The following is a 20,546-nucleotide window of genomic DNA, read 5'->3' as shown; positions in this document are numbered from 1 at the left end:
TATGAGGCATATTTAGCTAAAACTCTCTTAATTGGATATTCCCTCCAAGACTGAAAGTATAACACAAAACTTTAAAAGATATATATTCAATGAAAGTTTGATGTCTGCTAAGCCTTTAAGGGGAAAATTACAATTGCTAAAAGAAAACCTGGAGATTCTATTGAATAAGTTAAAATCAGTGATGTCGTAAAGATCACCTGTCAGTAATTGGTTACCATAAAAACGTCATAATTCGTGGGCAAGGATTATTATATCAAAAATAGTGTTTCCAGATAAATTTTAGCAAAAGTCATGTTTGGTGGTTTTAGCTTTAACGATTCAAAAGTTGCACGACGTGAAAGTTAGAGCGGGTCTCAAAAGCCTCCCCTACCCCCCCCCCCCCTCCCCGGTTGGAATAGGGTTAAGGTGGCTGTCTACTATAGAAAAGAAATCCATGAAAAAGTTTAATTTTCGAATTACGATGTCTTAAATGCAAATTTAATGCTGAGGGTGCTTTGTGGTGGGTGCTTACACGTGAAAAAGTTCAATACGCTACAGAGTAGTAACGGTCGAAAACAGACTCGCGCGAAAAAATGATGTGTAATCAGGCATTTTGTTTGGATTATTTTTCGCTGTTTTTTTTATTACGGTGGTCGACTTTATATATACATTTTATTTTTTCAATAAGAAAAATAATATAAGATTTTATTTTCATCTTTCAGTTTTATCGAAGTTGGGCTCCCTGTGTACTAAAACAATGGGAGCTCCGCTTTTAGGCAGTGCCTAAATTTAATATGTGTTGTTACATATGAAAGTCTTGGTAAGAAAAATGTCTTATGTTGCCCTATGTAGTTGTCTGGTAGTTCAGCGACTCACAAGATTGAAAAGACCATCCAGCAATGGAGAGTTGGTGCTCGAGTTAACCAAAGTGCTTTAAGGCAGGCAGTTCGTGATTTCTGTGGCCAGTTCCCAATCTATCGCCTAGAGCCATTTACTGCTGATTCAGTCTCTGTGATGGCTGGAGACCACCAATATACGCGCACTGGTAAGTGTACTCTCATGTACTCGTATTTAAATTTTTCATATTTTATTCTCCAGTTTTATATTAATCTATCCAATTAAAAGAAATAAAACACTTTGAATTTAAACAAGTTGGAATGTTTAAGAATTATTTACATGGCATGTCGAAATATGCGCAATGTGCGACCTGTTCTCTGTTTTTTTTTACCTATTCTGCAATATTTCTTAACCACACTAAGTTGAGACCATCTGATTTGGTTATTGCGTTACTCAGAGTTCGGTTTTAAGCGCATTGTAGTTTTCTATATATGTGGCACCAGCTGAAGAAATCATTCGCCAACATGCCATTCAATCTATGATCAATGCTGATGACACCCAAATGTACCTTGTTGTGCTTAGAACAGATGAGACATCACGTCTGTGCAATAGATATCTTACAGTGGACGAACAACAACAAGTTACTGATTTATGCCTTTATAACCACAAAACTTAATTACTGCAATAGTGTGTTATATGGTCTACAGAAACAAAATGTCGAAACTACAGGGTATTCAAAACTCTGCTGCTGGCCTCGTTACTGAATCTAGGAAATCACACCAATTCTGGGCAATCTCCACTTGCTCCCTGTACGCAAGCGCATAATTTAAAGTGCTACCACGACGAAAATCGCTCAAACTTGGATTCAGCTGAAACTTCCTAAAAATACTCTTTAAAGGTCCAATAATCACTGTATGAAGTGTTTTCTCGATATTCAGTACGAAAGTATGATATTTTTACGATTATTTTTTGGAGTCTGTGACGTCATACACTCAACATCGAACATCGCTCCATACATTTCTTTGTAGTTTATGATCAAAATATCAGTAGTAAAAGGAGAAAGAAATACCTAAACACCCCAAAATATAAATTATAGTCACAAGTAATGTGAAATAAGCACATTAGCCATCCTTTGGGCTTCATAGGAATAAAATAAATTAAGGATTTATATACAAAGAAATATATGTAGCAATGTTTGATGTTGAGTGTATGACGTCACAGACTCCAAAAAATAATCGTAAAAATATCATACTTTCGTACTGAATATTGAGAAAACACTTCATACAGTGATTATTGGACCTTTAAAGAGTATTCTTAGGAAGTTTCAGCTGAATCCAAGTTTGAGCGATTTTCGTCGTAGTGGCACTTTAACAATATTCTGACCACTTACCAAGTTTTAAATGGGATGGCACCTGAATAACTAACTGATTTGCTTACTCTACATGAACCAAGCAGAGTTCTATGGTCAAATACAAATGTCAACCTACGCCTAACAAGACCAAAGTTTAGAACTAAGAGCTATGGTCGTCGTTCGTTTTTCCATGTGTCATGTTATGTCCTTTTGACGCTTCCCCCTAGCTTAGTTATTTAATTTTTTATTCTTCATGTTAGCTAGTTATTTTATTAGTCGTTCTATTACACGGGTTCCACTGGTCCCAAGAAAAAATGAATAATCAGTCATTTAGCATTTTTCTTGGAGCTTCCCTCAAATATACAACTGGTAATCGAAATGCTTCTTGTTGAAGATAGTTTTGGTCATGGATTATCATTTTTGTATTTTATCAATTTTTTTCAACAGATAGAAAAAGGCGTGACATATCGAATTTGCCACTATGCAACAGACAATTCCCCACTAGCTGTCATCCTAATACATGGTTGTTCACTTGCAAGATTCGAAGCAAAAGCTGTGTATATTACGTAACATGCGAAATGAATTTTCACAAAAAAGTTCTTCAATGCAGAGACCTTACTAAGCACCTTTACACCAGTATCTTATGCTGCTCTCCTAAGTGTCCATAGTGAAGTATTTTTTGTACTATTCTTGTAAAAGACTAATGTGGTTGCAGCAAAAATAAAACCTGGAACAGATGAAAATGTGTAATTTGATCATCTTTTTGAACAAGGCAATATTATATGAATAAAAATTACCAACACTCAGGGTCTTAAAATAACTGAGGAAAAGGTGCTGTCTTTGTGATAATATCTGCAAATGGTTAGACCCTCAAGTCTTCTCGGATAAGGATTTAAAACTGTAGGCCCTGCCTCCCAACCCTTCCTAATCTGCAGTAATATATATATTTAGGCACTGCCTAAAAGCGGAGCTCCTGATACGAAATTAGGGAGCCAGGGAGCCCAATTTGAATGAATCTGAAAGGCAAAAATAAAATCGGGAAAAAAATCTTCAATTATTTTTATTCGAGATGAAGATAACGTATCCCATAATAAAAACCATGCATTGAAGTCGAATCAAAATGCACTACATTGTTTTTTATACGCGATTATACCATCCCACTTAGGAATTTTGAACACAACTCACCACCAGCCACCCCACGGGCTATTTTTGTTCTTTGAAGATTCTTCGACAAAGTTTTCCATGGCCGACAAAACGAAAGATAACTACAGACAATCCAAAGAAATATCAGGTTTAGTGAAATTTACCTTGGATGTCTTTCATTGAAATCGAAATTTTGGAGATTCCCGATTCTTTTAGGACAAATCAGGACTATAAAACAGACTTGAAAACTGGTTAAGGTGGGGAAAAACTAAAGCTTAGTTGCGTCTTTCACATAACGATGTTTGGAAAACCATAAGAATTTTGATGTTTTTATATTAAATTTATTTTTACCGCAATGAAAATAAAAAAAACAAAAACAAATGCTGTGGTAGCATCAGAGAGAAAATTGCCTGGAGATCATCAACTAACTAAACTTGAGAAATGAAGGCCCTGAACATTTAAAACCAAATGTGTCATCAGTTAAAAGGAAAAAGTTTTCTTAATTACTTCATTGAAATAATTTTATTCCTTTCATATGAGAATTAACTACTTTTCGAGAAGCTTGAAAACTAAGCTTACTAAATTTTGAGATACGATTTTATCAGTTTTCATGTCTGTTTTCATGTGTGAGAAAGATACGAAAATCACGAACGACAAAAGTTTTCGAAAAGCAAAGTTTACATTCAGTATTAAACTTGACACGAACAACTGAGACAAAATAGAAAATAATGCAAAACACAAAATGACTAATTTCTTTGTCAGTAAATTGGCATCTGTAAATGTTTTTGAACATTTTTTAGCTTGGTTATAAAGTGAAAGACAAGGTCTTTATACAATATCATCTCTCAACAACACAAATTTAAGCTCATTTGTATAATCATGGCTATCTCGAACAACTTAATAAACAGTTGAATGTTTGGTGTAATTTTACATTTCATTCAATATATAAATAAATTATCTGTAGAAAGATATAAAATCATTGAATGAAAGTCTTCAGCTTTGTTTTGCCGATGGGACCTGCGATATGAAGCAAACAAAGCTGAATTTTTCTTGAACGAAAAACATATGATAGTTGGCTAAAAACAACCGAATTGTAATGATTTACAAAGCTAAACAAAGGACGAATATTGGTTGTAATATGCTCTGCATGTTATATTTCCTCCAGCATTAAAATAAATTAAGCTTATCGATAGAAATATTAAAAGTTTTGAGGGAAAGTCTTTGATTTGTCGATTCGTCGAGAAAAAATGCTTGTCAAAAATTAATGATATACGATTGTTTGCTAAACAACACACACCTGAATTCTTGGAGAACACTTGAAAACACCCAGACAAGATAGTGAATCATGGAAACGCAGTTTTAACTACAGAGGGGCTGTTCTTTGGAATAGCCTCCCTGATAATATAAAAAGTGTGTCAACATTAAGTAACTTCCGTAACTCACTGGATGACTTTTTTCAATAATTAGAAGTAATATTTCAAATCCGACAATGAGGACAGGACGGGATTTCAAGTCCGCGCAATTAGTTCCAGTCCGAGGCGAAGCCGAGGACTGGAACTAATTGCAAGGACTTTGAAATCCCGTCCAGTCCGATTTGGAGGATTTGAAATGACTTCTCATACTCATTAATTATTCGGGAGGGATGTTGTTTTTATCTTGTATTTATTTCATTGTATATGATCTTCGCTCCATTCACCTAGTTGTAATAATGACAATCTTTTGTTTTGTAATGGTTTTATTTTGCTTTCATCCTTTGGGATTTCTTAAGATAAATGCTATCTGAATTACTTATGCAAATAGCAGTTATTTTTCTCTGAATGTATTCATTTCAACATGGCTTCTCGTCAAAGAGACAGCGATGAAGAAGCGGAGCTTCTACCTTTAAAACGCTTTCGAAAAGTGAAAAGTCAAGCCCAAGAAGAAGAACTTTTGCAAAAAGCTGTGCCAATTTCAACCCGTTACAAGAATAACTGGGCTGTAAATATTTTTGAAGAATGGAGGCAAAGTAGAGAAAACAAAGTGGCAAGTTTGGAGTCTACCTCCATGGATGTCTCGCTAGAGAGCATTCAAAATTTGGATATTGAGGCATGGGAAACTATGACAGTTCCATCCCTAAACTTCTGGCTTGGCAAATTTGTTGAAGAAGCAGCAAACAAGAAAGGTTCGCCATATCCTGCTCGTACGCTTTATCAGCTTATCGCTAGCCTTAAACGCCACCTAGAGTCGAAAAACCGAAACGACGTCAATATGCTTGACAAGTCTAACATGTGGTGAGTTAATTAGAAACTTTCTGTTTATTTGCTTTACTTTGCACATGAATAAAACCTTATATTATTCTAACTGAACGTTTTTCTTTTAGTTTTTCTGGACTGAGAAAAATTCTGGATGCAGAGATGAAAAGTGTCCACGCCGAAGGGGTTACTAATAGAAAGGAAGAAAAAGAGGTGATTACAGAAGAAGAGGAAGAGACGATGTGGAGGAAAGGAGTACTAGGCCAGTCAACAGCTAAGATTTTGCTTAATACAGTGTACTTTTATAATGGTAAACTATTTGGCATGCGTTCTCAAGAACATAGGCAATTAAGGATTAGCGATATCGAAATAGAAGGCGATAATACCATAATTTATCGTGAAAATTCTTCCAAAACATTTCATGGTGGCATAGCAGATTTGAAAAAGAAAGCGAGAGTGATTAAACATGTTTGCCACGAAAAGGGCAATGAGAGCCACGAGCGTTGCTTGGTTAAGATTTATAATCGGTATTTTGACCTCGTAAACAATCTTCGTGTTAAAGCAAAAGGTTTCTATTTTCAGCCATATAAGGACGGAAAATTTGCGTACAAAAACTGTGTTGTAGGAATTCATACTCTCAATGAAATTCTTCCTAGTTTGTGCTTGGCAATTGGCAGTAAAAGGAAAACTAGCCATAGTCTTCGCGTTACATGTGTTAGCAAACTGTTTAATGCAAGTGTTGACGAAAAGCTTATAAGAAGCAGAAGTGGTCACGTTAGTGATGCTCTTTTGGCATATGAAAAAAGTAGCAAGGAGCAGGAGCAAAAAGTTTCTAACATTTTGAACCCACCAGCTCAGCCAAAACAGGTTTCATCTGAGTCAAAGAATGAAATTAAGGGAAGTGAAATTAAGAATGATATAGAAATGCCTGTATTTGATATCAATGAATTAAAATCTATATTTAATGATATCACTGGTTATGAGCACGAAGCTCAGTTAAATGAAAATACATGTTCTAATTTTTGGAGCTTTTCTTCTGACGGGCCTATCAATATATCTGGCAACTGTAATGTTACAATCAACCAGTTCAAAATCTAGCTTGCGCTTGAATGAATGCTAAAACTTATATTTATACTTATAGAAAATGCTAAGTTTACGATAGCAAATTGTTTTGAAATTTCATTAATATCTAAGTAAGTTGTTAAACGAAGTGTTGAGTATATTTGCAACTATTATTGATTATAGTTTATTGGTAATAACTTCTGAAATAAATGCTTGATGAATTAAATTTTCTGTTTTCATCTTTCTATATATTGACTTGATTCAATGCTTGGACTGAATTAATTTTGTTCCAGTCCTTGGACTGAATTAATTTTGATCCAGTTGTTGGTCGACTGAATTAATTTCTTTTGTTCCAATTCATCAGCCCCACCTCTTCCCTGCTGATATCAAAACCCTCCCCGGCTTTAAGACACTTGACCTAGTTTCAAGATACATCATGTGACCAGGTACGAGGTAATCGATTGGCTAGTTACCTCATGAATAATTAATGAGTATGAGAATTCGTAATATACTCTGCCAGCGGAGGTACTCTCCCCCTTTATCAATTTTACTAAGGTGAGGTCGTTTTGTGTCCCTGCTGACAGAATATTGATTATTTTTGACATCTCCAATTATTTATACCTTATGAGTTATATATTTAGCAATTATTTGCCGAAGGCAAAGTAAATATCGGGGAATATTCTGAGACGCGAGGTAAATATTCTCCATATTCAATGAGCCTGAGGCGAATAATTGTTTTAGCATATACCAACTTGTGTACAGAGTAAATTTTTTTTATATACAATAATTCAATAAAAACAAACAAACAGAAACTTTTAGTTTGCGTTACAAATTCACGCAAAATGTTTAGGGACTGTTAAATAATTATCGGGGGGGGGGGTTCTAAAATTCTCCAAATTGGGCTTAAATTGAAGCTAAACCCCCCCTGTGCTAAACGTAAAATAACTTCTCACCCCTCCCCCTTTTGAAATGAAACTATAGACGCATATCTGCGTGAACTCGGGCTTCATAGCAGAAAATCGAAAGAATTCTTCGTAAACACTGTCATCCTTTTGGATGGTACAAAGTCTGTTAGACTTTCGGAAAGGTATTTGACCTGGTAAATCAAATATTTTGAACCCACATTACCATTACCATTACCATTACCATTACCATTGTTAACACAAAATTGGTTTAGTTTTCAGCTATAATTGATTCAAAGGCTCTTTGCAAAGAAGTACAGTACTGATATCCTTCTATCCTTCTGGCAGCCTCTTGATGTATAGTACCAGTTTATTTTTCACTGTATTCTTGGCTTTCACCCACGTGACACCGGTCTTGACAACGGTTGCTATCCGCCATCTTTGTGCCCCTCGATAGTAAACAAACAGACGCGACAGAGAGATATGTGTGAACTTTTCACTGAACATGGTGCATTGTATCGTAGTTGGTTGAGGTTCAAAGAGCGGTAAGAAAAAAGTTTCCTTTTCTTCAATACCTAAAGTGATATCGAATCAAGGCGAAGAGCACGAAGAGATGACACGAGAGCGGAGAAGGCTTTGGATTTCGGCCATCAGTCGAGGCGATACTGACGCGAAGAGGGTTCTTGAAACCGAACGTGTTTGTGGTCTTCACTTTGTCTCTGGAAAGCCTGCAAAAGTCTGGGACAGATACAATATTGATTGGGTTCCACCTATTAACCTTGGAAAAAAGGAAAGTCAGGAAGAAGATCTGAAGGAAGCAGCGAAAGCTAAGACAGAACGAGCTGAAAGGGCAAGAGAGCGCAGGAAGCGAATCATAGAACATCAGCAACTTGGAGTCGAGAGGAAAAAGAAGGACTTGAATCAAATTGGGAGTGCTGTCCAAGACACCGAGTTTTCTACCGAAACACAGAGTAATTCATGTTTTAATATTGAGCCTTCTTGCAGCAGTGCGAATGATGAGCGTGAAGAAATACTCGACAAGAGCACCCAGACACCCGTAGTGACTTTCAAGGACGAGTCAACACAGATGGACTTAGACTTAACTTATTTTGAAGGTTCACAGAACGCTGACACACAGACAGATGAATTTGAATACATGTTTTTAAAATCTGCATATCAAGCTCCGGACAGAGAATTCTTCGATACAGCTGATAAAGTTCGATTTTACACAGGACTACCTTCCTATGAAGTCCTGACGGTGGTGTTTGAGCATGTCGCGCCACATGTTCAACGGAAATCTACAGTTCTTAATAGATTTCAAGAATTTGTGCTGGTACTGATGAAGCTGAGACTAAACGTTCCCTTTCAAGACCTAGCGTATCGTTTCGTGGTGTCCCTGTCAAGTGTATCAAGAATATTTACCTCTTGGATATTGGCAATGGATTCTAGGTTGTCCTGCTTTATCCATTTGGCCTGAAAGGGAACAGTTGTGGAAAACTATGCCAATGTGCTTTCAATATACATTTAGGCGCAAAGTAACTGTCATAATCGATTGCTTTGAAGTTTTTATTGAAAAACCAACAAATCTTATGGCCAGAGCTCAAACGTTCTCATCTTATAAGCGCCACAACACCATAAAGATCCTTATTGGTATCACTCCCCAAGGTACAATTTGCTTTGTTTCTGAAGCTTGGGGTGGCCGCACCTCAGATAAATATTTAACTGAGAATTGTGGATTCTTAGATAAGTTGACCCCAGGGGATACAGTCATGGCTGATCGGGGATTTACCATCACAGAAAGTGTTGGTTTAAAGCATGGAAAACTGGTAATTCCAGCATTTACCAAAGGGAAAGCCCAGTTAGATCCCATTGACGTTGAACATTCAAGGGGGATAGCCAGTGTTAGGATACACGTCGAAAGAGTGATTGGTCTACTGCGGCGAAAATACACTATTCTGGAAGGAACACTGCCCACAAACTTTGTAAGCAGCAACCAGAATGGGTCACCTGAATTCCAGGTACCAATCATTGACCGCATTTTAAGGGTTTGCTCTGCACTTGTTAATTTTTGTCCTTCCATAGTGCCATTTGAGTAGTACATTTTTCATAAAAAGCAGGGGTGGTAACAATGTTTAAAGTTTTTTCTATAATAACATTATACCAGGAGAAATCATTATTACATTGCGACAGGCACAAAACACTAAAATCACAATTACTATTTCACTAGAAATAAAGCAACAATTTTATTCACGTTCTTCAACAAGTCCAAATATGGAGGGGACAAACAATCTTAAAAATTAAATTTTGATATGAAAAAGGGCATGAAGGAAAAAGAAAGTAAAAATAACTCTTTACCTATGGCCTAATTTTTCATCTGAGATTATGTGCTATGAAGATAACTGTGGCTAACACATGAATACTGATTTTGATTCAACTAACAATTTTTTAGCCAGAGAGAAATTGAAAAATATTATGCCAAAGGTAAACAGAGGTCTAATAATATTCAATAGCAACTGAAATGTTTATTAATTAATTTTATTGCTAGAAATATTGCTCTATGTATGACTCATTGTCATGTTACTGTTTCTTCCCTGATACACCATTTCCCTGAACATGGGTTCCTGCTTATTTTAATATTGTCACTAGATTTCATAATAAGAGATGTAGATTGAATCTCGAAAGAAAAGATTTTAATATGTTGGTGTATTTCTCAAAGCAGAATTAATCTGTTTTGACTGAGCCTAAAGTAAGAAGCTGATAATGCTGGACAGTTCAGACACAAACATTTTTACATTTTATTCACTGAGTTCCAATGAAAAGATGTCTGATTTAAATCGCTTAAATGAAGTATTTATTTTGATTATCAGCTTTTTGCTTTTGGTTATTTATTAAAAATTATTTATTATAATATTTATGTCATATTACTGACTATTACTTATCACTAATAATTTTCTTTGCTAAAGAATGAATTAAAAAGTTGGAAACATGCTTATTTGTCCACCTTTAAGGGAAGCTAATAAATGGGGACGCATTTTAGCAACATCAAAAGTTACATGACTGGGGTTAGTACCAAAAGCCAAACACGTAGCAAAAGCAACTGAAAAAGCTCCGCAGTCGCTACCATTACTTTGTTGCTGAACTGGTACAAATTCTAAATTAACTAGTCTTCCACCTATTAAGTCATTTGCTTGCTCCTCTATTTCCTGGCTAATTGCATGATGGTAGAGACTATCATAAAGATTTACAACACCAGGTAAGCATCCTATACTGCTAATACATACCCAGTGATCAGTCCCTGTATGCAAAATCTGAATAAATTCTCCCGAAACTACATCAAAGTTCCTTACTCTTCCTAGGGTTGGGCGCTGAAATCCCTCAATTGACTGGTTTACATTCTGCAATAATACTTGGGTAGCTTGAATTATATCACCATTAAGCCATCCAGCAGGATCACTGATGAGGTCATAATCAGCATTGTTTAGTGTTGCAAGGGCACTATACTTGTCAACAACACCGGTTGTAACCTGTGTGATTTCAATATCGTCTTCACTGTCACTATTACAATCATCTGTTTGTGATTCTGAAGTTTCTGGTGATGGTGAATTGCTTGGCTTGGCAGAGGTTGTCTTTGAAGAAGTAGAAGTGGTAGGTGTGGATGATTTGTTTTCTTTAGCTTTACAGGCACCACACACCCACGTTGACTGGTGATTCTTTGGCATTCTTTTCAATCCCAAACAGCTAAGATGAAAAAAATGACCATTTGTACAGTTGGCATTGTGGCACTCGACCAGTTTATCACTTATGAGTGCCTTTGCATTACAAACACAAATAGCATTGCATTGCATTGCAGCTTGGTTGACAGTAGATGGTTTCGGCTTGGCTTTTGAAGCCCCAATTCCTCTCTTAAACTGTGGCAGCCTGCTGCAGTGAGGACAATACCATCTTTTAGGTATGGACTTCCCACCTACAGCCAAACATTCTATGTGAAATTGGCCATAAGGACAGTCAGCATTACTGCAGGAGACCATCTCATCACTGCACTGTCCTCTACAAAAGCAGACTGCTTGATCACCTGGAACTTTAATGATAACATTGCACTTTCTTGTGTACCACCGTCCCAAGATCTCAGGGAGTATGCCAATCCTCCAAAATGCTTCAAGCTTTTTCACGACAGTTTTGAAGTGGTGGGGGTCTGGGTAAATTCTCTCACACACAATGTGTGCATTTCCATCTGAATCCACAGCACAAACAACAAAGTCAGCATATTTTCTTTCTGGCAGAGTAAACAACTGTTGTTGAACCTGTAAGTAATAATTGTGGCTCTTCTTTAGCTTCATTAGGCCATTTACCACCTCAAGACAAGAGTTTTTTTGTAGAACATACTGCTTAAAGTCACAGTTGGGGATGGAAATGGGACATTTCACCTCTCCACATCCCAATCCGCAGCAATTGCAAGAAACTAAAAAGTCTGGGGTTGCATGGATGAAAGGAAATTCCCTGTTGATGAACAAACCACATCTCTTAAGTTCAAAGTTAATATGCTTTGTTTTCATTAAGCTTTCATATGCATTAATGGCATACTGTTCGTACTTGATGCCATGTCGAATGGCCTTGTTATCCAGCTTGTACAAGTGGGGGGTAGCAGATAGATTGGATCAGTGACTGGGAGGGCTGAGCTAGGTTGGTGTTGTAGGCAGCACCACATACAGAGGCTCCAATTCTGCCAGCACGATGTCTAAAAAAACCTGGGCCCTTAGCTTGATCTCTTGTGTCTTGCTCAACCGCTTTTATCTCCTCGTCTGAAATGTTCAGCTTGACATCTAAGCACTTTCGCAACAGTTCTAGATAATCTAGATCTAAATTACAAGGCTCGTAAAGATCACATAAAACTGGAACATTCCGACTTTTGGAAATGAAATGGTCAGCGAAGGGGTCGATTAAACTTAACAAAGCAGCTTTTGTTTGGCAGTTGTAGAGTTTTGTGTAAAATTCCTCCTTTTCCGCTGCTGAAACTTGGGCTGAAGGGTTCGGGTCTCGTCCAGGTCCAGCTTGATTTTTACGAGACTGTCCTAAATTTTCATCATTCAATTTATCAATGTTACTGTCTAGAATCTCTTTGAGTTTTTTCGCAGAAGAGAAATCTATGTCCTTGGCCCTTGCGTAAGATACTTGGTTGACATACGTGGGAAGAAGCCACGTGCACTTAACTTGGGTACAGGCTAATTTCCCGTTGATTCTTGTCCAACATTCGATGTAAAATAAGACGCTGGCAACATGCGAACAAGATTCTGCTAGGCCTGCTTTACAACCCAAACAATGAGCAGAAAAAATCGTACCATCCTTGCCGGCAATGATCCAAATATCGGCCAGAGGGTCATTCATGCGTTGGGAATGGCGAACTTTCGCCACGACCACATGCTTGCTTGAGATAATTCGTCCTCTTACTGAAGCCACAAATCCAGACACCACTTGATTATATGCTTCCAAACTCTTGTAATTTTTAAACTGATCGTTCGTATAATAGCTCGTCTGCAAAACCAAGTAACTAAACAAAACATTCAGGATCAAACTGCTCACTTGGTATGGTGACTGGATCAACGCCTACTGCCTCGATCTTCTTCAAATAACGTTCCTTTACATGACTTTCAAGACCTGATCCATATTTCGAGAGCACTGGCACAGCCATTTTCCAAAGTTTTGAGACGTTATTTGGCTCTGAAGCGAGCTAAAACTCTAAACACTATAAAAATGGCCTACTATTATCACAACATTTCACACTCGGAGGAGCACAAAGATGGCGGACGCCCATATTTGGATAGGTCGAAATAGGTCAGTGACGTCACGTGAAAGCCAAGAATTGAAGTTCATAGTCAGTGTCAAACACATTTAGCATTGGTGGTAGTTCTGACTGCATTAAAAAGGACTGTCTGGCTAATTGAGATAAACTTGAATACAACTGATTTCCAATATCCATAATTAACATGATGAGGTCATCCTTGCTTGTTATTGTAAATCAAAGAGCACAAACTCATTGCATAACACTGTTGTCCAGAATTTTGTCCAAATACTAGTTCATTACCTTGGCTATATTAAAGGTACTGTTATTGTTTTGCTAGGGTCAATATTCATTGGAGCAGGAACAGGGTTCTTCTCTATGTCTGTACTCACTTTAAATTTACAATAATTTGGCATATCAAACTATTACATGTAAACAATGATAAATACCGACTAGCTCTATATTTCGACTTCATTATCCTTTTATAAACCCCATTAGAGCAATTAACAAAAGCTTCTTTTCATGTTGTGTGACTTTATTTATAAAAGCTTATTCTCTTAGTATTCAGCTAACATTCATTAACATTTTTGTAAGTTTTCTAATTTTCACATAACAATATAATGAAGCTTGGAAGACTTCGGTATACTTGGACGAATACGTTTGAAGATAAACTCTTTCAGCTTTCAGCTTTTGTTTCTTAGACTTTTCAGAGTTTGTACTGGTATTCTGCTGGCTTCACGATCATGTCTACGTAGGTTTACATGAGACAACTGATTTGGTATAGCATGATCAGTTTATAGTCAGCGACGAAACCTTGAAAAAATCCGCCATTGCTCGTCCATGTGCTTATATGGCGCATACTACGCATGCGCATACAACTTGCGCATGCGCTTTGAACGCAACTGCGATTCGTGACTGAACGCAAAAAAAAAAAAAAAAACCAAAAAACACAAACAAACAAAAAACACAAAAAAAAAAACGAAGGCCAATTTACAACTCGGGCATTTCTTTGAAAGCACGAGTAATAACTATCAACCCCCTCCCCCCTTCCCCTACATCATGACACATCGCGACAATACAAATATTGTGCGATGTAAAAATGAGGCCATTGAAATACTACAAAAGTATGAACAAATAAAAACAAAGATAACTGATCATGATGATAGCTTGTTTTCTAAAAGAAGTGGTAAACTCCAAAGTGGGCATGTGTTATATTTAATTCCTTAGGAGGAAATCCTTCAGCAAATGAATACAGCCCTCAAATATATATGGCATCGACAACTTGAAACAATTATCATTATAAGATAACTGTTATGAATCTCGCGTTCAGATTGGTTGGATGCGCGTGCTTTATGAGAGAACATAGCACGCGCGCGCACTTTTAATTTCGTCATTCCTGCTATTTGTATTTTATAAAAGAAATAAAAAACTTACTTGCTGTGCTGTGTGGAGTTATAAAGCACTTGGGGATTGGCAGAACACTCGAGAAGTGTCGAGAAGCACTCCGCTAAGTGTCGTGCTTCTCCTAACACTTCTCTTGTGTTCTGCCAACCCCCGCGTAGATAGATTTTTTCAAAAATCCCTACAAATGGAGGTATCTAGTATATAATTATGTGGTACGAGTCGTGGTACGAAGCATTTTAGTGTTGAACGCTCTGCAAGGCTAAAATTGTTTTCTGAACGAAAACAAATATTTCATCATAATCACGTGTTATGACGTCTGATCTCATTAAAAACTGCATCAAACATTAATTCAATCTTTATGTGACTTATGTGCAAAAAAGATTTGCAATCGGATAAAACACGTTTATGCACTAGCGTTCCAAACGTGGAAGGTAGCGGTCAAGCGTGAAGGGGTCCAGCCACCTTAAATAAAGATTATGTATGTGTATGATGTATGTACTTTAATTTCCTGTCGTATTTGCCAAGCTTTCGACGTGCACATTCATATTCAGGGCAGAGTCAAAATAACGGAAATACCCCAAAAGCGTAAGCAAACAGCGTAGAGCGCGCGCAGTGTGCAGAAAAACAAATGGTTTAAAAATAGCATCAAACTGTGCACATGATGGTTACGAGGCTATATAGGCTAAATACAAATTTTTTTCACTTCTTGGCTAGTTGATAGCAAAAATGTACTTTAGATAACTACTAAGTATATATTACTTTCGAGAAAAGGGGATTTTTATAGTTATTTAGTGTGCTAACTTACCTTTTATCACCACACACACACACACACACACACACACACACACACACACACACACACACACACACACACACACACAAAACAAACAAACAAACAAACAAACAAACAAACAAACAAACAAACAAACAAACAAACAAACAAACAAACAAACAAACAAGAAAAAAACTACAAGGCAAATCCGCCATCTTTTTTTACATTCTCGCATAGCTAAAATCCTGTAAAATGCCAACCACAATGGCGGATTTGATCACGTGACCTCTTAGTGCAAGTCGTCTATTCCTTCTCTTAGTTCATTTTCTTTTGCCCCTTACCTTGTGCCTCTGCTCATGCCCAAATCCTTGAACAGTGCAGAATATCAAATTCTGACTACTCGCTCCTCTGTCGCTGAATCGTCAGAAATTACATTAGTACGCAAAGGGATCGACAATTAGATAATTGAGGGATGAATTATATTGTTGTTGCACGATATTGTTTTTGTTACAACCCCTGCAAGCATTTTTTTGTGTTTGCTCGATATTTATTTTCTGAAAGGAGAGGTTGCACGATATATTCTTTTCGTAGGTGAAGTTCTTGTTCGATATTTTGGGGGGATTTACGCAATCCTCCCTCTCAATAATCTAATGGTCCGCGTTTAATTTCACTTTTTGATTTACTTAAAACAGGACCATACTTCCAGACATCGAGTGCTGAACCGTCGTATGGTAGCGCGAAGCATTTACTGCTACGCCTGAGATTTCGTCCCCGACACCGCTATCCGAAGATTTACAGACTGATCAGGAAGCTCGGCCAAAGGAAAGTTAACCGGCATTTATTGTATAATTTAAGAGTCCGTATAAAGAGCTATTATCTTGTGAATTATTTTATATGAAAACTAAAAAATAACTGAATTTGGTAATGATTTTCATTTGGGGTAAGGTTTGGAGTCAGGTATGTAATGAGGTACGGACGTGCGCTGGTTCTCTCTGTCCTTTTGCTCTCTTTATTCATTCCGAGGGCTTCTTTTTATGATTATAAGTATGGTTGCCTACTGCTAACATATCCAAGTATACACAAGGCCAAATATGATGCTGAAGAATTTCTAAAGACAAGGGAAAAGCTCTATTTCGTGAATTCGACTTCGCTGCTTCTTGAAAATTCTACTGACGCTGTTTGCTTATCCAACAATGGGTGTAATTCTATATTGTCATTCGGGACGTGGAATGATGCTAATATTACGGCCGACCGCCCTATTGTTTGTCTTCAATGCGTGCAACGGAATGCAACAAATTATAAGCGTCGATTGTTGGCCAGAAGGCATAGATGCCCATGCTGTTATTATTTGAACTCATGCGCGACATTCCATCTTGTGTTAATTGGTGACTTGGTATTTAAGTTAAATCCTGGTCCTGATTTGGCGGAGCGAAGAATACAAACCATTGTTTCTCTCGAAACGCAATCTGCAGAATCTCATCTACGTACGTACAGCCAACTCTTTGTTCTAGTCATCAACACTTGCTGAAATTTTGTTTATTTGATAGCCGTTCTGTCAGAAATAAGACTGCTGACATTGTGGATTACATCTCCCATGACTGTAAAGCAGACCTGGTTGCAATCACGGAATCGTGGTTGGACCAGCATGATGCAGCTGTTTGCTTAGAGTTATGCCCTGATGGTTACAAACTATTGGATCATGTACGCAATGCTCGATGTGGTGGTGGAACTGCGTTATTATACCGCGACTCGCTATGCGTGAATGGAGTTGATTCTGGAAATAAAACTTCGTTTGAATTTTCTGAGTGGCTAGTGAACCTGTCATCTGCTCATAAACTCCGTGTAGTTATTATTTATCGCCCTCCATACTCCAGCGAACACAGGGTGCCCAAAAGTGTGTTTTTCGCAGAGTTTTCTAATTACCTGGAATCTCTGTTATTGTGCAAAGAGCCGCTATTGATTTGTGGTGATTTTAATTTACATGTTGATTCTTATGTTGATGCGGATTCAGTAAAATTTCGTGATCTGCTTGAATCGGTTGGGTTACGGCAACATGTCAACCACGCGACACACGTCGATGGCCATACTCTGGATCTTTTGATTACACGCCTCTCCGACTATATCATTCATAGACCACCTTATATAGACCGCTTCATATCGGTCATACCAGTGGCGTCATGTCGAAATATATCTTATAGGAAACTGAAGTCTGTGGACTCTAATGCTCTACGACAGGAATTAGCTGCTACTACATTATGTAATATTCATCGTGTTGACCCGGATAATCAACTGGCTGATGACATTGATGCACTTGTGCGGGACTACAACTCGACTTTGAAACATCTAACAAACCGTCATGCTCCCCTGAAGACCAAGACACTCAGAGCTAGGCATTCTGTCCCTTGGTACAATGCTGAAATTGATGCTGCTAAAAGACGTCGTAGGAAAGCTGAGAGGGTGGGGCGAAAAAGTAAATCGTTGGTTGACTTCAGACTGTTCAAGGCACTTAGAAATCACGTGACTTATTTAATGAATGAAGCAAGGAAGACCTATTATACTGACTTTATCTCCGATAATAGTGACAATCAAGGCAAACTCTTTACCGCTGTTAAAAAGTTGCTCAGTCCCAGGAATCAGCTATCTTTTCCGAACTGTCCCAACAACACTGTGCTTTCCAATGATATGGGTGAATTTTTTATACGGAAGATTTTGAAAATTCGAGATGAGGTCGATGCTGTTGTCCTTGACTCTTCGTCACGTGATTTGGTACCTGATGATCGATGTCTACTGGCAGATGAAAGTGTAAGCTTAGGAAGCTTTGAGAAGCTTAGCATTGACAAAGTCCGGTCACTTGTAATGGCTTCAGCAAAAAAGTATTGTGCCCTAGATCCAATGCCCATGCCAATGGTTCTGGATTGTTTGGACATTCTACTTCCGGTAATTACCCACGTCATCAATTCCTCTTTAGCTACCGAATATTTTCCTAAAGACTGGAAGGAGGCGCTGGTGAAACCTCTTTTAAAGAAAGGGGGACTTGATGTTGTGTTTAGTAACTTACGTCCGATCAGCAATCTTCAGTTTGTCTCAAAGTTGACTGAAAGGGCTGTCTATGAACAAACTTATAACTATCTTGTAGAGCACGATTTACTTCCCGAGCTCCAATCTGCGTATAGAAAACGCTATAGTACGGAGACAGCACTTCTTAAAGTACAGAATGACATTCTTCTGAGTATGGATCGCCAACATGTAACGCTACCTGTACTTCTTGACCTTAGTGCGGCATTCGATACTGTCGATCATAGTATTCTTCTTTGTCGCCTGGAGGCATCGTTTGGTATAACAGGGAAGGCGCTGGAGTGGTTCAAGTCCTACTTGTCAAACCGGTCTCAACGTGTGGCATTTGATGATGGGATCTCTGACAGTTATCAGTTATCACTTGCGGGTTACCACGGGGCTCATGTCTGGGGCCACTTTTATTCACATTGTATGTAAGTAAATTGTTTGATGTGATCAAGGGATATCTGCCGACCGCGCACGCGTATGCTGATGACACACAGCTGTATTTGTCCTTCAAAGCAATGACCCACTGAAGTGAGCGAAGTGGAGAGTATTGCCGCCATGGAGATGTGTATAACGGCTGTGCGGGCTTGGATGATTACCGACAAGATGAAACTGAATGATAGCAAAGCAGAGTTCCTGATTATCGGAACCCGGCAACAGCTGAAAAAAGTTTGTATCGATAAGTTAACAGTTGGAGACGTTAGAGTAACGCCAGTTTCAGCAGCCAGGAATCTAGGAACTTTGTTTGACTGTAATATGAGTCTTGTCCCTCACATCAACAATATATGTAAAGCTGCATTTTTCCATTTCTATAATATTAGGAGGATAAGAAAATATCTTTCTTATGATACAACAAGAATGTTAATTCATGCTTTTATTATGGGCAGAATAGACTATTGTAACAGCCTGATTTACGGTCTCCCTGCAAAGTCTATTAGTAAATTACGTGTTCAAAATGCAGCGGCTAGGCTCGTAACAGGAACGCCTAGGTACAATCATATTACTCCAGTACTATATTCACTCCATTGGTTACCAGTTAGGGAAAGAATACATTATAAGATATCAATACTTACTTTTAAGGCTTTATATGGCCTTGCACCAAGTTACATCAGCAGCCTAGTTGAAGTTAAGCGTTCTAGTGCATACTCTCTTCGGAGGAACAATGATTTATATCTCCAACCGTTTTTAAATGTTAGAACAAAGAAAACTCTAGGTGATAGGGCTTTTGCTGTGGCTGCTCGGTCTTTGTTCAATGCCCTCCCTCGTTATATCAGGAATGAGAGTAATTTTAACAGTTTTAAGTCATTACTTAAGACATCCTTGTTTCAGACTGCATATGGATCTTAAATTATATTTATTTAGATTAGAGTAGATTGTTTTTATTTATATATATATTTTTAATTAGTACATACCACATACACTACACATACACACACACACGCACCCATACGCACATACACCACCTAAAATATATATTAGGGAAAAGCCATTAGTTAATATCAATAGAGTTTTAACCACTGCATAACAATTTGTTACTTCACCTTAGGAAATTATATTTATTTAGATATATTCTTCTTTCATAATTCATACGTTATAGTTAGTTGTTTTTAGTGATGCTTTATATTTAATCTTTTATATTTAGTAATATTCTTATTTTATTGTTACGCGCATTTGATCATATACACATGCTAATTTGCGCGTTATAAGCAATAAATTATTATTATTATTATAAGAATACTAAAAGTTGAGGAAAAAAACTGAGCCGAGTTGACATTGCAGTGCATTGTTAAAAAAAAAAAAAATAAAAAAAAAATAGACGCCATCTTCGAAATCTGTCCCCTTAAAAGTCCCACAATGCACTGCAATGCTAGCTTGCCTCGGCTCGGCTAATATTTCATGCGCGCCGTATGAGGGCTGTCCACAAGTTACTCCAAAAAGTCCAAAAAGTTGCCCCAAAAAGTCCGAAAAGTTGCTCAAAAGTTGCTAAAAAAATCCAAAAGTTGCTCAAAAGTTGCTCAAAAACCTCAAA

The 20,546-nt window shown here is 37.6% G+C and overlaps 7 protein-coding genes across 7 annotated transcripts in view; 5 read left to right on the top strand and 2 right to left on the bottom strand.

Moving 5' to 3' along the window:
* The window catches only part of LOC116307611 (uncharacterized), an 8,799-nt gene extending 5,812 nt beyond the window's left edge, over nucleotides 1-2,987 (top strand). Inside the window, exons 5-6 of the mRNA XM_031717879.2 lie at nucleotides 832-1,024; nucleotides 2,615-2,987. Coding sequence (XP_031573739.2) covers nucleotides 832-1,024; nucleotides 2,615-2,835 — 414 coding nt within the window. The 3' untranslated portion in view covers nucleotides 2,836-2,987. The remainder of the gene's footprint in view (nucleotides 1-831; nucleotides 1,025-2,614) is intronic.
* A 1,798-nt stretch (nucleotides 2,988-4,785) lies between these two features.
* LOC148910480 (zinc finger MYM-type protein 2-like) lies at nucleotides 4,786-6,833 on the top strand. Its single transcript, XM_089031322.1, has 2 exons — nucleotides 4,786-5,580; nucleotides 5,670-6,833. Exons 1-2 carry the CDS (start codon nucleotides 5,144-5,146, stop codon nucleotides 6,637-6,639), a joined length of 1,407 nt encoding a protein of 468 aa, XP_088887448.1. The 5' UTR covers nucleotides 4,786-5,143; the 3' UTR covers nucleotides 6,640-6,833.
* Nucleotides 6,834-8,118: 1,285 nt separating this feature from the next.
* Nucleotides 8,119-8,982, top strand: LOC148910479 (uncharacterized). The gene has a single exon (XM_089031388.1). It carries the CDS (start codon nucleotides 8,119-8,121, stop codon nucleotides 8,980-8,982), a length of 864 nt encoding a protein of 287 aa, XP_088887514.1.
* A 22-nt stretch (nucleotides 8,983-9,004) lies between these two features.
* Nucleotides 9,005-9,601, top strand: LOC148910478 (uncharacterized). Its single transcript, XM_089031387.1, has one exon. It carries the CDS (start codon nucleotides 9,005-9,007, stop codon nucleotides 9,599-9,601), a length of 597 nt encoding a protein of 198 aa, XP_088887513.1.
* A 423-nt stretch (nucleotides 9,602-10,024) lies between these two features.
* On the bottom strand, nucleotides 10,025-12,145 carry LOC148910477 (uncharacterized). The gene has a single exon (XM_089031143.1). The coding sequence runs from the start codon at nucleotides 12,056-12,058 to the stop codon at nucleotides 10,475-10,477; it is 1,584 nt and encodes a 527-aa protein (XP_088887269.1). The 5' UTR covers nucleotides 12,059-12,145; the 3' UTR covers nucleotides 10,025-10,474.
* On the bottom strand, nucleotides 12,120-13,191 carry LOC148910476 (uncharacterized). Its single transcript, XM_089031386.1, has 2 exons — nucleotides 13,083-13,191; nucleotides 12,120-12,949 (listed from the first exon to the last, which is right to left on the bottom strand). The coding sequence occupies exons 1-2, from the start codon at nucleotides 13,189-13,191 to the stop codon at nucleotides 12,120-12,122; spliced, it is 939 nt and encodes a 312-aa protein (XP_088887512.1).
* Nucleotides 13,192-13,299: 108 nt separating this feature from the next.
* LOC116307604 (uncharacterized) lies at nucleotides 13,300-18,949 on the top strand. Its single transcript, XM_089031385.1, has 2 exons — nucleotides 13,300-13,334; nucleotides 17,005-18,949. Exons 1-2 carry the CDS (start codon nucleotides 13,300-13,302, stop codon nucleotides 18,947-18,949), a joined length of 1,980 nt encoding a protein of 659 aa, XP_088887511.1.
* Nucleotides 18,950-20,546: the final 1,597 nt, after the last annotated feature.

Source organism: Actinia tenebrosa, unplaced genomic scaffold (assembly GCF_029948245.1).
Source record: "Actinia tenebrosa isolate PJP-AT-01 unplaced genomic scaffold, QUT_ActTen_1.0 PGA_scaffold16__25_contigs__length_10494907, whole genome shotgun sequence".
Classification (NCBI taxonomy): Eukaryota; Metazoa; Cnidaria; class Anthozoa; order Actiniaria; family Actiniidae; genus Actinia; species Actinia tenebrosa.
This window is presented reverse-complemented; position numbering and strand designations above follow the sequence as displayed.

What these genes read in the sequence shown, in the direction of transcription:
- LOC148910476 (XM_089031386.1), bottom strand. Translation starts at nt 13,191, where the DNA reads ATGGCTGTGCCAGTGCTCTCGAAATATGGATCAGGTCTTGAAAGTCAT. An exon ending in TGATCCAGTCACCATACCAA is followed by an intron (nt 12,950 to 13,082) that starts GTGAGCAGTTTG and finishes TTGTGGCTTCAG; the next exon opens with TAAGAGGACGAATTATCTCA.
- LOC148910477 (XM_089031143.1), bottom strand. Translation starts at nt 12,058, where the DNA reads ATGAAAACAAAGCATATTAACTTTGAACTTAAGAGATGTGGTTTGTTC.
- LOC116307604 (XM_089031385.1), top strand. Translation starts at nt 13,300, where the DNA reads ATGGCGGACGCCCATATTTGGATAGGTCGAAATAG. An exon ending in ATTTGGATAGGTCGAAATAG is followed by an intron (nt 13,335 to 17,004) that starts GTCAGTGACGTC and finishes TTTATTTGATAG; the next exon opens with CCGTTCTGTCAGAAATAAGA.
- LOC148910478 (XM_089031387.1), top strand. Translation starts at nt 9,005, where the DNA reads ATGCCAATGTGCTTTCAATATACATTTAGGCGCAAAGTAACTGTCATA.
- LOC148910480 (XM_089031322.1), top strand. Translation starts at nt 5,144, where the DNA reads ATGGCTTCTCGTCAAAGAGACAGCGATGAAGAAGCGGAGCTTCTACCT. An exon ending in CTTGACAAGTCTAACATGTG is followed by an intron (nt 5,581 to 5,669) that starts GTGAGTTAATTA and finishes TTTTTCTTTTAG; the next exon opens with TTTTTCTGGACTGAGAAAAA.
- LOC148910479 (XM_089031388.1), top strand. Translation starts at nt 8,119, where the DNA reads ATGACACGAGAGCGGAGAAGGCTTTGGATTTCGGCCATCAGTCGAGGC.